Source organism: Narcine bancroftii, chromosome 5, assembly GCF_036971445.1.
Source record: "Narcine bancroftii isolate sNarBan1 chromosome 5, sNarBan1.hap1, whole genome shotgun sequence".
Classification (NCBI taxonomy): Eukaryota; Metazoa; Chordata; class Chondrichthyes; order Torpediniformes; family Narcinidae; genus Narcine; species Narcine bancroftii.
This window is the reverse complement of record NC_091473.1, coordinates 256,038,840-256,053,636: the sequence shown is the minus strand read 5'-3', so window position 1 is coordinate 256,053,636 and position 14,797 is coordinate 256,038,840. Positions and strand designations below refer to the sequence as shown.

General features: G+C 46.9%; 1 protein-coding gene across 7 annotated transcripts in view; it reads left to right on the top strand.

The window, feature by feature from the left end:
* plxna2 (plexin A2) overlaps positions 1 to 14,170 on the top strand; it is a 374,997-nt gene extending 360,827 nt beyond the window's left edge. For 5 of the 7 annotated variants that reach the window (XM_069942307.1, XM_069942304.1, XM_069942303.1 and 2 more), the window contains exons 31-34: positions 923 to 1,092; positions 6,959 to 7,171; positions 10,162 to 10,312; positions 13,937 to 14,170. In XM_069942307.1, coding sequence (XP_069798408.1) covers positions 923 to 1,092; positions 6,959 to 7,171; positions 10,162 to 10,312; positions 13,937 to 14,032 — 630 coding nt within the window. In that variant the 3' untranslated portion in view covers positions 14,033 to 14,170. Of the gene's footprint in view, positions 1 to 922; positions 1,093 to 3,684; positions 3,796 to 6,958; positions 7,172 to 10,161; positions 10,313 to 13,936 lie in introns of those variants that run through there. The other 2 variants (XM_069942308.1, XM_069942309.1) reach the window with 2 other exon arrangements.
* Positions 14,171 to 14,797: the final 627 nt, after the last annotated feature.

The window sequence follows — 14,797 nt, the reverse complement described above, 5'->3', positions numbered from 1 at the left end:
CTGACACCCGATGCTGTCTTGCTGTCTGCTCTCACAGTTTAACCTGTGATAGGGTCCACATTTCCATCACTCCACAGAAACTGCTCACACCTGCTGTAGGTGCCCACAGCTTGTTTCAGCGTCAGGTCCCTTATCCTCCCCATGGAGTGAGATCCGGTTAATCTCACAGTTTTCAGGTATGGTGACCGTGCCTTGGCTTCACAAAACATCCTTCCTAATCATATCGCTCTCTCTCTGATCTGTTCCTCTCTGTCTGTCTGTATCTCTCCTCTCCCCCCTCTCTGTCTCTGTCTATCTCTCTCATTCTCCCTGTCTCTCTCTCTGTTTCTCCCTCCCTCTGCCTCTCTCTTGCCTTTCTCTCTCTCTCTTTCCCATTCTATCTCTTTCTCTCTTTGCTCTCAATCTCCCTGTCTCTGTCCCTCCCCCCTCTCTCCCTCTCTCTCTCGCTATATATATATATATATATATATATATATATACACATATATACATATATATACATATTTATATATATATATATATATATATATAATAGCTATATACCCCTTCCCAAAGCATCAGGACTGAGTGTAAAGGGTAGGAGAGGAGGGGGAGGGGAGACGGGAGTTGGCAGGTAATAGGTAGACCAGGTAAGGAGGGGGAAGATGGGCAGAAGGGGTGGAGTTGGGAGAGAAGATGGTTTCATCAGTAAAGGCAGTCAATGAAATACAAAGGGGGCAAATGATGCCAGGTTGTGGGCCAGGGGTGGGGGTCCTGAGGTCAAGGTTGGATCAGCTGTGATGGTAATGAATGGTGGAGAAGGTTCAAGGGAACAAATCCCCTTCTCTTGGTGGTGATATGTGCCATGGCCCCTCGTGATGTTCATGTGTTCCTCTCTGCCAAAGGGAAAGTCCGTGATGGCTGTCCACATCTTCCTTCACAGGGCACTCTGCAGAAGTTTGTGGACGACCTGTTTGAGACTCTGTTCAGTACAGTGCATCGAGGCAGTGCTCTTCCGCTGGCCATCAAATACATGTTTGACTTCCTGGACGAGCAGGCTGATCGGCATGTCATCCATGACACAGATGTTAGGCACACCTGGAAGAGTAACTGGTGAGTGGAGGTTCACCCTGCTTCCATAGTCTGGAGCTGACCACCAGCACTCAGTTCAATGACCACAGTTGCTCCTCACTGGCTATTGGCCACTTCCCTCGCTGTCCTGTGCCTTGGTCATCCCCAAATCATGCCACTTGTGCAGAGCTCCAGGCTAGTGCCAGGCTAACAGAAAGAACTGGTTGATGTACTGATTCACCTCATGTCCCACTTGCCCATTCCCATGTACAACAGGATGTGCACACCTGTTGAGTTGAGTTTATTTGCGTGTGTATGTGCAGGCACGTCCTTTCACTTACGGTTCCCATCCGGGTAACAAGCTCATCTCATGTTCCTGCTCCTCACCTTCCCACCTCCCTTTCCGGCTCAGAAAGTTTCCAGAAATGGTGCAGTCCGGTATAACACAGTCTAGAACGCAATCAAGATTATGTGGCTCGGAACGACAGTAACACCACCTACAAATTTGCTGACAATACTACGAAGGGAAAACCAGAGCTTTACAATCCTGTGATCGTTGGGGGATCAGAGTTGGAGAGAGTGAGCAAGTTTAGGTTCCTGGGAGTCACCATCTCAAAGGATTTTTCCTGGACACAACACACCAATGGCATCATGAAGAAAGCACATCAGCACCTCTACTTCCTCAGGAGTTTTATTGACAATGAGTGCAAGTTTTGTGACACCACTCAACTAGCTGACGAACCTCCCTCCTGTTTGCTTCCTCATTGCCATTTGTAGCAGAGACAGTGGTTCATGTTCTCACCTTACAGACAGCAGGTGAATGGGCAGTAGTGGAGTGGGAAGAAGAGGCAGGCAACGGAACCTCAGGGCAAGGTCCAAAAGGGGATGCAGCCAGGACAGGAAAATACCAATTGGTCAGGCAGCATCTGTGGTAGGGAAATAGTTGATGTTTCAGGTCCAGGATCTGTAGTCAGAAGCGGGGAAAAGAGAAAACCAAGTGAGTTGTTGGTCATGCTGGAACCTGGTGGGGAAAAGGGGTAAGGATGTTGGCCCCAGAGAGCTGGGGAAAGGGACATGTCGAGGAGAGAGCAGCCACAGTCTCAGTAAGATGATATCCTGAGGGTCTTGCAGTGGAAGAGTTGTGGAGAGAGGCCACTGAATAACTAATAGCAGAAGAATGAAATATAAAGGCAGTGAGCCTGCCTAGTTTCCGAGAGTGTTTTTGCTGTCATGTGGAAGCAATAAATGTGATTTTCATCAGTGAAGTTAACAGCTGGAGAATGTGGAAAAGTGTCGCACTGACTTCAAATCCTAATGATCGTTGAGATTAGAATAATCTCAAAAATTAAGACATGAAAGAGACATCAAGGTGATCTGAGGAATTCCCTCTCCATTATCCAAAGACAGAGCGCCTGCAGAATGAAGGGGTTAGCACATGAGGAATGTTTGTCGGCTCTTGGACTGGACTCCTTGGAGTTCAGAGGAATAGGGGGGACCTCACAGAAGGATTTCAAATGTTGAACAGCCTGGATGGAGTAGATGAGGAAAAGTTGTTTCCCACGGTGGGAGAGTCTAGGACAAGGGGGCACAACTTCTGGATTGAAGGGCGCCCATTTAAACAGAGATGCTGAGGAATTTCTTCAGCCAGAGAGTGGTAGAAATTTGGAATTTGTTGCCACAGGCGGCTGTCGAGGCCAGGTCATTGGGTGTGTTTAAGGCAGAGATTGATGGGTATCAAAGGTTTTGGGGAGAAAGCTGGGGAAGTAGGGCTGAGAGGAAGAATCGATCAGCTTTTGATGGAATGGCAGGGCATACTCAATGGGCTGAATGGCCTACTTTTTCTCCTGAATCTTATGGTCTTATCCATTTCATTAAAAGGCAGTGACTGACAGAGGTTTCAGTGCTGGCTCACTTGCCGTAGTTCTGCTGACCATACGCCTCACAGTTCGGCGGGCAGCAACCTCCTTTGAAGAAGACCGCAGAGCCCACCTCACTGACAAAAGACAAAGGAGGAAAAACTCAACCCCAACCCACCAATTTTCCCTTGCAACCGCTGCAACCGTGCCTGCCTGTCCCGCATCGGACTTGTCAGCCACAAACGAGCCTGCAGCAGACTTGGACATTACCCCTCCATAAATCTTCGTCCGCCAAGCCAAGCCAAAGAAAGAACACCTGTAATGTGGCAACAGTAACCCATCTCTTCAGCAGAGAGGGAAACCTTCATGAACCACACACTCACTGCAGGTCACTGTCCCGTGTTGCAGAGAACAAGGATTTTCCCTTTTGAAAAGCAAAGATTTGTCCATTTTTCAACCTTTTCAACAGCTCTTAACGCAACCGATGGAAATTTGTACATTTTGGAAAAGATCATATTCATGAATATCCTAAATAGTTGTGAGAGGTTTACATGCCAATTATCTGCCACTCCATTTGAGCAAAGGAATTGATAAGATCACTTATCACTTTAATTAAAATCTTATCCTTTCCCAAGTGCCGGATCCTATCAGACTTGCACTGCATTAAAACACAAGTGAACTTCAATCAGTCTTGCAGGTCTCTGTGAAATGCCACCAGCAGATTATCTGTGTAGTTAGTACCTCTGGTCACCTCTCCTGTGGGAACATTCACTTCCAGAGTGAAGCTGCTAGAGGGTTCTGACAGACCTTGGGAATTATCTCCTCACCATGGGGTCAGCACCTTGCAAGATAGAGCCTTGGAACATAATGAGAACAAGTAAGTGAAAGGGGTAATGGGGGCATTTACATCTTAGCAGAGAGAGTCAAAGGTGTGACTGGGGTGGTGGAATTGCAGAAAGTTTGGGAATGAGAGAGAGAGAGAGAGAGAGAGAGAATAGGAAACTGACGAGGGTTCCAGACACAGACGAGGAGAAGAGAGCCCAGGGGGGTGGTGTCTGAGCATGGAACAGATCTGGGAGTTGTCTTAGAACTCAGGAACAGGCCCTTCGGCTCACTACATTCATGCAGACCTTTGTATCACCAATACGAATCTCATTTGCCTTCATTAGATTCTAGCCTTCCCTTCCTTGCCAGTTCAAGAGTCTGACTAAATAGCTCTGAAACTTTGTGCATGTATCTGATTCTACCACCTCCTCTGGCAGAGTTCCCGATATCAACGACATGCTCTAAACAAAAGGCTAACCCCTCAGATCCCTTTTAAACACCTTCCTCTCAACTTAAACCCCTACCCTCTGTGTGGAAAAATCTATCCTTTACATCTTCTTTAAATTTCTCTGCTCTCACCTTAAATACATGCCCACTAGATTTCAAATCTCCTATCATTCTATGTAAAAATCATCATTTTATAAATCTCTCTACAGTCACCCCTCCGCCTCCTACATTCCAGAGAGAATAAATCCAGCCTATCCATTCTCTCCTAATGACCACAGGCCTCCATTGCAGGAACACCCAGATCAATCTCTTCTGCACTCTCTCTATCCCTACCACAACTTGAAGTGTAATGAGTCAAACTGCACACAATATTCTCAGTGCAGAATAATATCACTGGACAACAAATTATTTTTTCAAATGTTTGCTTCTGGAAAAAAAGGCAGATTATAATAAACAACTTCAAGCTGGACACAAAGATAATTTCAGATTTGCTGTATCATGTAGGAAGTTGGAGAAACATTAAATTAACTCTTATTGAATTTAGGTTTAATCACATAATGACGTTGACACATTGCGTTAGTTCAACTGGCCTAAAAATATTTTTCGGCTGACTTTCATTTGTACTCAGCATCTGATGCCTCTCGTGTCAGTGTCAACAATAGTCGACCAGCATTGATGCATTCCAGTTGCCCTGATCCCACTTTTCCATGGTCGCAATGTCCTGGTGAAACCTTTCACCGTGTTCGCCACTGACTGCACCAAGATCAGCGGGGAAGACGTGCAAGTGTGAATGCAGTAAAATTAATTTTCAATAACATGCTGCACTCATGGTTTTGTATGCTTGAAGTAGGCTTGAAATATGACAGGAAACCACAAAAATAGGTTTCATCTAAAAACCGGTACGTGCTAGGAAATTTTTAAGATGATTTGCGTTATCAATAGCCCAAACTCCATAAAATACACTCAGCAGTGTTCAGGAAGCAAAATCGTTGTTGTCCAGTGTTATTTGTACAATTGCAACATCACACCCCAGCTCTCACACCCAATGCGTGAGCCACTGAGACAAACGTGCTGAATTCCTTCCTCACTAACCCATCGTCTCGTGTCATCACTCTCACAGAACCTGGAGCCTGCATGCCATGACATTTCTGCCATTTACCACATGGCAGTTTAAACTTCAAGGTTGATTTGTCACACGATACCTCGGACAGTGAGAAGTATTTGATGTCCCCAAATGCCCTCCTGATGTGGGATGTAGTTGATGAGAAAGTTGCTACATTTGATGTGCAAGTGGTTGTGTTAGTTCAGACCAGTGGTTTGCAAACTGCCCCCCAGACTAGCAAACCACCTTCAGTAATCCCTAGGCCATCGGTGCTCTGTGATTAGTAAGGGATTGCTTAAGGTGGGATGTGAGTGGGAAGGGAAGGTTGAGAATCACTGCTCTAGACCTAAATGTTCCTGAAATATTTTGCTTGAGAAAAATTGTCATTGTCCCATTTCCTTTGGAGTGATGAAACCGTGCACGTAATGAGTCGATCAGGTACGATTAAAACAGCGGGTTTCAAACAACTTCGTGCCACCCACGTGCCACATTAAGTAATCCTTACTAATCACAGAGCACCTGATGGCATAGGGATTGCTTAAGGTGGTATGCGAGTCTTGGGGGGAGTTTGAAAACCACTAGTTTAGACCATAAGATAAAGAAGCAGAAGTAGACCATTCAGACCATCAAGTTCACTCTACCATTCCCTCATGAGCTGATCTATTCTCCCACTCAGCCCCACTCCTCTGCCTTCTCCCCATAACCTTGGATACCCTGACTATTCAGATACCTATCAATCTTTGCTTTAAATACACCCAATGACCTGGCCTTCACAGCTGCCCGGGGCGGAAAATTCCAGACGTTCACTGCTCTCTGAGTAAAGAAATTCCTCCACATCTCTGTTTTAAATGGATGCCCTCTTGTCCTAGACTCCCCTATCATAGGAAACAACTTTGCCACATCTACTCTGTCCAGGCCCTTCAACATTCGAAATCCTTCTGTGAGATTCCCCTCATTCTTCTGAACTCCAAGGAGTCTAGTCCAAAAGCGGTCATACGTTCCCCTTGTGCTAATCCCTTTATTCCAGGAATTGTCCTTGTGAATCTTCTCTGAACCCTCTCCAACGCTAGATTTGAAGTCTGCGACATACTCACGCACACACACAAACACACACGAATGCACACACATACACATGTGTATACGCACACACACGAATCCACACACACGAATCCACACACACGAATCCACACACACGAATCCACACACACGAATCCACACACACGAATCCACACACACGAATCCACACACACGAATCCACACACACGAATCCACACACACGAATCCACACACACGAATCCACACACACGAATCCACACACACGAATCCACACACACGAATCCACACACACGAATCCACACACACGAATCCACACACACGAATCCACACACACGAATCCACACACACGAATCCACACACACGAATCCACACACACGAATCCACGCACGCACGCACGCACGCACGCACGCACGCACGCACGCACGCACGCACACACACACACACACACACACACACACACACACACGACCAGTTGCTGATCAGGGTCGCCTCCCTCCTGCCTCATTTCCACTGGATGGTTACGCTGGTGGAAAGAGTTCAGTCCTTCTGGACGTTTTCCCAAAGTTCACACCATAATCAATGACTACAGCTGTCTCAGACCTGGTGTCGGTTTGTTTTGAAGCCTGCCTTTGCGGTTTTGGGTGAACGTCATCAAGAATCCTCAGTTTGTGTTCGACATCCACAAGAGCAGTATCACTGATGCCTGCCTCTCGGTGGTGGCCCAGACCTTCATGGACTCCTGCTCCACCTCCGAACACCGACTGGGCAAGGATTCTCCATCCAACAAGCTGCTGTATGCCAAGGATATCCCCAACTATAAGAGCTGGGTGGAGAGGTGAGTGTGCACGTCAGCCGGGAGAGGGGGTGACCAGGTGATGGACATGCTAACACGGGGTGTGGGAGCGAGGTTAGTGAGGAATCTCACGTGTATCTGCAGCAGGAAGTGGAACTCAGACATTGTCTCCCACTCCTCACCAGCACAGAAAGCTTTGGACAGCTCCCTGAACCAGACCAGTAATCGCAGATGCCTCAAGAGTCAGGACAGTAAAGCGCAGATTCCGATTGTAACTGAAATACTGCGGCAGTTCCCCTGGAGGTGGAAACATTGAGAGGAGGGACCAATGCAGTAGGTGTTGGAAAACTCAGATTTCCCATTGCAGACACCTCCCCTTGGATGTCAGCTTCAATCACCCTCTGGCAGAAACCCATCACACCGGTGACCAAGGTTTCACTGAGCACCAAACTCCAACCAGGAAACGGTGTCACTGAGGCAGAAAGACTCTGTGAACTCAGGTGTCTGCAGTCAGAGTGCAGACCAGATGAGGAGGTGAACCTGACTTCTTTACCACCATGCCAGAATCCATTCAGTCCCTTGGTTTTCTGCTAGCCCAGTCCCCCTGCAACATTCCCTCTCTCGCCCCACAATGCACTGGTTATTTTGCCTCTATTCCCCTCTTGGACTGACTTAAAGCAGCCAGGTAACAGCAGTGCTTCTTCGGGGTGTGGGAACACCCGGGGAAGCTGAGAAATTAGCCAGATGTTGTTTGCTACAATCTCCCCATTTTATGTTCACCATTTAGGGTGGCACAGTTAGTGTAGCGGTTAGCACAACGTTGTTACAGCGCCAGCGATTGGGATCAGGGTTCGAATCCTGCACTGTCTGTAAGGAGTTTGCACGTTCTCCCCATGTCTGTGTGGGGTTCACCGGGGGTTCCAGTTTCTTCCCACCCTTCAAAATGTACTGGAGATTGTAGATTAATGGGGTGTAATTGGGCATCACTAACTCGTGGGCTGAAATTGCCTGTTACCACGCTGTACGTCTAAATTTAAACATTTAAATTTATATTTAAAGAATAATCAAGTTTCCTGCACCTGCTGCATTTGAATTTTATCTTGCGTCAGGGGTCAATTAGTTCAGATTCTGGATTAATAGACGTCACACAATCCCAGAGCTGGTGTTGCACACGATACTCCACTAAACCCCGTATCATTCCAAAAACTGCTGAATTACCTCACTACATCCCTGTAACCCTCACTATACCCACCATAATGCCCCATTACCTACATTATACCCCCATCCACCATTATACCCCGTCATCCACCATAATACCCCACATCACCCATCATAATACCCCCGTCACCCATAATAATACCCTTGTAACCCACATTATACCCGCATCACCCACCATACCTCCCGTCACTCCCATTGTACCCCATCATCCTCACTATACCCCCCATTCCCCATTATACCCTTGTCACCCAAATTGTACCTCTGTCACCTCCCTACTATAGCCCCAACACCTCCCCATTATACTCCTGTCATTTTCCACCACACCTCCCCCCCCCCCCAAGAGAATTTGACCTCCAGGCATCAATACTGCAACATGTGAGCACAACAGGTTCCTCCCTTTACACTGAGCCTGCTGCCTCCTGTTAGTCTTTCATCGCTGGAGAACCAGTCATTCCTCAGAGATTTGTTCAAATTGATTTTTAGTTCTCTGTTGGTGAAGCGGTGACTGAATTGGAAGCAAGTCCTGGAGCAGGGTGTGCCACATTGTGATGTAGGTGTCAATCACGTTGATTCCCGTTGCCTGGAGATGACACAGATGGAATTCTGTGTGACTTCATTACTCAGGAGTCTCTGCTGTGGAGAGAAGGGTTGTGGCATTCTGTCCTGGACGACACACACGCCAGTGTCACCTCCCAGAGTGTCAAGGGGGAAATCAATCGGTCTGCCTCTCAAAGTTAATAACCAGCGAGTGGAAGGTTAATGAAGATTGAAAGTAGATCAACTCCCTGTTCAATTCACTGTACGTCAGTGGCTGTTCTCCACAACCAGCAGTTCCTGTGTTCCTCCTTCTCACCACTTCTGTCCATTTACAAAGGGTCTGTGTCCACAGGCAGAGGTACCCTGGTCCTCTGTGCTACCGTGCCCACAGGCAGAGGTACCCTGGTCCTCTGTGCTACTGTGCCCACAGGCAGAGGTACCCTGGTCCTCAGTGTCTGTGTCCACAGTCAGAGGTACACAGGGCCTCAGTGTCTGTGTCCTCAGGCAAAGGTACCCTGACCCTCTCTGCTACTGTGTCTACAGGCAGAGGTACCCTGAAACTTTATAAAATATAATCCTTTCAAAGGACAGGGTGTTACATCTAATTGTGTGTACAGGACAGTGTTACAGCGCTATGTGTATACAGGACAGTATTACAGCGCTTGTGTATACAGGACAGTGTTGCAGTGCAGTGTGAGTACAGGGCAGTGTTACAGTTCAGTGTGAGTACAGGGCAGTGTTGCAGCACAGTATGTATACAGGAGTGTTGCAGTGCAGTGTGTATACAGGACAGTGTTACAGTTCAGTGTGAGTACAGGGCAGTGTTACAGTTTAGTGTGAGTACAGGGCAGTGTTGCAGCACAGTATGTATACAGGACAGTGTTGCAGTGCAGTGTGTATACAGGACAGTGTTACAGTTCAGTGTGAGTACAGGACAGTGTTGCAGCGCAGTATGTATACAGGACAGTGTTGCAGTGCAGTGTGTATACAGGACAGTGTTACAGTTTAGTGTGAGTACAGGGCAGTGTTACAGCGCAGTATGTATACAGGACAGTGTTGCAGTGCAGTGTGTATACAGGACAGTGTTACAGTTCAGTGTGAGTACAGGGCAGTGTTGCAGCGCAGTATGTATACAGGACAGTGTTGCAGCGCTGTGTGAGTACTGGTCTGGGGCAGGTCATGTTTAGACAAAGCAGGTTTGAGGACCATGGCCTGCTCTACTCTGATTTGTTTGTGTTCTTGTGTTAAAAAGCCACCAATGTATTCTTGTTTCCAAGGTACTATGCGGATATTGCCAAAATGTCAGCCATCAGTGATCAAGACATGAATGCGTACCTAGCGGAACAGTCTCGCCTGCACGTCAGTGAGTTCAACACACTGAGTACCCTCAATGAAATCTACTCTTACATCGCCAAGTACGGTGAGGAGGTTCGTTACAGTTCCTTTACCTCTGTGTCCCGGGGTAATTTCACCAGCCGGCACCCCTACAAGTTCCTGCTGCAAGTAAAGACTTAGACCAACCCACTCACATCACCCAAGGACAGCTACCAACCAACTGCTTCTTGACATCTTCTACAACCAAAAATTATTCACAATGAGTCTCACAAAAATTTTAAATCTATTTAATATGTTGTACCAGAATGATGAAATTGATAAACGTCTGACCATCTGGGTGGCCACGTGATGTGTAGGGATGGAGGGATGTGCATCGTGCCTACAGCAGAGATTTACTTTAATCCTATGACATGATCAGTGCAGATGGGCTGAAGGCCTGTTCGCATTACTCCACCATGCCCCCCACCTGATCGCATTACTCCACCATGCCCCCCATCTGTTCGCATTACTCCACCATGCCCCCCACCTGATCGCATTACTCCACCATGCCCCCCATCTGTTCGCATTACTCCACCATGCCCCCCATCTGTTCGCATTACTCCACCATGCCCCCCATCTGTTCGCATTATTCCACCATGCCCCCCATCTGATCACATTACTCCACCATGCCCCCCACCTGATCGCATTACTCCACCATGCCCCCCTCCCTCATTTGATTGCATTTTCCACTTTAGGAATCTTGCTTTGACCAACCTCGTCCTAGATAAACATCTCACAAGCTGTCCATTTTATTTTCCGAAATGATCTTGGCGCATCGTGCTTTTAGTTCCCAGTGGCAGCCAGAGAGCTGTTCCGCACCTGGATTCCAGCGTGGACTATTTGATAGAACAGTGGTAACTGTTGAAAAGTCGAAGTTGTGATACTGTGCTGGCCCCTGAATCACTGCTGTTGACCACACCAACAAAAGGGTGAGAGGTGATTTGATGGAGGTCTTCAAGATTCTGAGAGGCATAGATTGGGTGGACGGTCAGCCCGTTTCCCAGGGCAGGATCAGCAAACACCAGAGGACGTGTGTACAAAGAGATGGGAGGGAAGTTTAGGGGAGACGTCAGGGTTAAGTGTTTTACACAAAGAGTTGTGGGTGCCTGGAATGCCTTGCCAGGGGTGGTGGTGGTCTTGGAACATTAGGGGCATTTAACAGACTCTTAGACAGGCACATGGATGGAAGAAATCTAGAGGGTTTTGGGGTAGAGAGGGTTCAGTCTTTTTCGGTAGGGATATATAGGACAGCACTATATTGAGGGCCGATGGGCCTGTACCTCACTGTAGTGTTCTGTCATGTTTTGTAGTGCATAAAGAAGTGAGAATACTTGGGGTTCTTTGTTAGAGGCCAGAAGGAGCTTTATTTAATATGCTGTCTACTGTCAAAGGCAGTAATTTTACCGCATAAACAGGTAATAATGTGGAAAAATCTCATTACTCCAAATTACCATGGATCTCAGCATCCTCTACGTTATCTGCAGTGTTGGTTTTACATTAGTTATTCTTTAGTACCATATTAAGCGGTTGAGTATCATTTGGTGTCGAATAAAGGAAAATTAAATTTTACTATAATTGGAGACTGTCACACAAAGTCGGGTGATACGTGCTTTGTAATCTGATAGGGAATATTCAGAACGTTATTGCCTTTGTGAATACTTCAGTAAATGATTCTGGGCAAACAGTACTTCTTGCATATGAATTGATGATCCAATTAAGCCTCCATGTCCATTTCTCCATCTCTTTTATCTGTCCCAAATGCCTCTAGAGCTCTATTTAGTGATCGTCAATGCTACCCAAACGCAGCATGAAGCATCCAGTGTTCGCTGTTTGATTTCAGATTTATTGTCAGAGCACAGACATGACATCACATAGCACCCTGAGATTCTTTTTCCTGTGGGCACGGCAGAATTACCACTTATTGGTAGTCCAAAAATTAAGCTACACAATGTACACATGTAAACAAATAAAAGAGCTGTAAACAGATAATGAATGTAAACAAACTGACTGCAACACGGGGAGAGCAAAGGAAATCAATAAAGTGCACGTCAGGGTCCTTAAATGAGTCCCTGATTGAGTTTGTTGTTGAGGAGTCTGATGGTGGAGGGGTTGCAGCTGAGAGTGACTGAGAATGTGTTGCTCATAATATGTTGTAAAGGCAGCCAATTAAAGTCACAAGTCAAGAAGTCATATTTATTGTCATCTGATTGTACAAGTACAGCCCGATGAACTATGTTTTCCGATCCTCAGTGCAGAACATGCAGACACACACCCAGACAGGACACATGAACAGACACACAATACAGGACAAATTTTCATCTATACAAATACATGAATATGAGAGTTTCGGAGGGTCAGTGTGAGCCGTTCCTTTGGTCGTTCTCACTGCCCGTGGGAAGAAGCTGTTCCTCAGCCTGGTGGGGCTGGCTCTGATCCTCCTGGATCACTTCTTCAACGGAGCAGCTGAAAGATGCTGTGTGTGGGGGGTGGAAGGGGTCCTCAATGATTCTACATGCTGAAAGGGATGTAGTTAGAAGTTGAATCCAAGTCTCAGGCAGGCCTTTGTCATTTTGTTGAAATAATTTGGTTTCACACTCCTGAATGACAGACTAGAATTAAAATATAATAGAACAAAAATAATCACAGGAGATGAATAATTATAACGAGGAGTAGAGCAAGCTGAGAGGAGAATTGGACAGGTGTACGTTAACATGCAAGGGACCCAGAGTCTAACACCAGCGAGTGAGCAGAAGCCAGGTGGCAGGAGATGGATAGGCTGACTTGACCATTGTTAGGGCTGGGATACTGAGGACCTCTCGAGAGAAGACACCCCTGTAGGAACAGGAGCTGTGAGGTGATGGTCAAGGACGAGAGGTGCTGAATGCTGGGTATGCTTTAAGTAGATGTGGCATTGCCTGGGAAGGAGGGAGTGGTCACAGGAGGGCTTGTCATAACCTTTCAGTCTTCCCTGTTATTGAGTAGGTCAGAGGGCTGGTGGGCATCCTCGTTCTGGAGAGGGGAGAGGCTTCTGACCAATGTTTCATCCTCTGCAATTGGCAAAGGTTTTAGAAACTGATCAAGGAAATGGTTTGTGGCCACTTGGTGTTTGAGTTTATAGTAACCAGCATAGATCTGTTGAAGGCCAAGCCTGGGAAACTATGAATGGTCTGATAAATGAGCTGCAGGAAGTTTTAATAAAATCCTGTGAGAAAGAAGATTGGCATAATGATGGAATGAGAAGGGTCAGGGTTGGATTAGAGATCGGCTCCCTCTGTCTCTCTCCAACACCACTAATGCAATGGGAGCAATTCATGGACTGGTTCCAAAAATCAGTTCTTTCTTCTGACCCTCGGGGTGAAAATTCTAAACTCCCCAGCCATATTTATGTGAATGTTTTCCTCTTTCTCCTCCTCCTGTCTGAACTCATCCTGCCCCAGAGCACCTTCCCACTGACCACTCATCCCCCCCACCACCAGCCCTATATTAGCTGGTAGTACTAACCTCTCCCTCACTCCCAGTGCCACATCTCCAACCATACTTCCTCCCGATGTCAGCTTGCCCTCACTGACGCCACACTCAGGGTTGTGCAGGCGATGAGGGGGTAATTTACCCGCCTCAACTCTGGCCCAGCTTCTGTATGAACTCAGAGTTCAGCCTCCCTTTCTCTTTGTTTTACAGATAACGGCTGCCTTGGAACAAGATGAACAAGCCCAGAGGCAACGGCTGTCGTACAAAGTGGAACAGTTGATTGCTGCCATGTCCCTCGAGAGCTGAGAGCTGTGTTTTCGAGAACTAGAGTCAAACAGAAGGCTGGAGAAAGGGAAGCCACGAGGTTGCAGGAACCAGCATGGACGTGTGGTCACCCAGGGACAGCCACCAGTCTTTTCCCTCGAATAACACTGTATTCTGATACTACCTTTCGTTGACTCCATTAAGCTTGAAACCATGGCTGATCTTTTCCAACAGTGAATTTCTTTAGTTTACTGATCGTTGGACAAGGACGGTGCTATTGAACAACATGCGCAGTTTTTGCAATGAGGTTTGGAAGGGAACTGTGAACTCACACTGTGCCCTTGCTCCCACCAACCTCCCACTGGGAGAAACATCTCTCACCCGCACCACAAATCACGCACAAATGGTCAAAGCCTCTTCCACCACAAAGGTGGACCCGTAACAGGATGCTCGTGGTGACGTGTCAAACAAGGAACAAGAGGCTCCATGAACACAAGCATAGCCTTGGGAACTCGTGGCTGCGGTCAGCCCCGTCCCTGAGAAACCATTCAAGTTTATCATTCTGATACACTTGAGGACAAAATCATCTGCAACTTTTTTTTTAATTAGGAAGTGAAGAATTCCAACATTGCTGCTATATTCTGTGTCATAACATCCGTCAGTGTGCTGGATATTGTATCTTCTATCTTCTTGAATGTAATACTGTGGTAAAGTGGGAATTGAACAGGGCAAGTGTCCATGATGGTGCAAGTCCGAATCCTGTCTTCACACATCCCACACACAGAGTGCTCCATTCTTCTCCCTGAT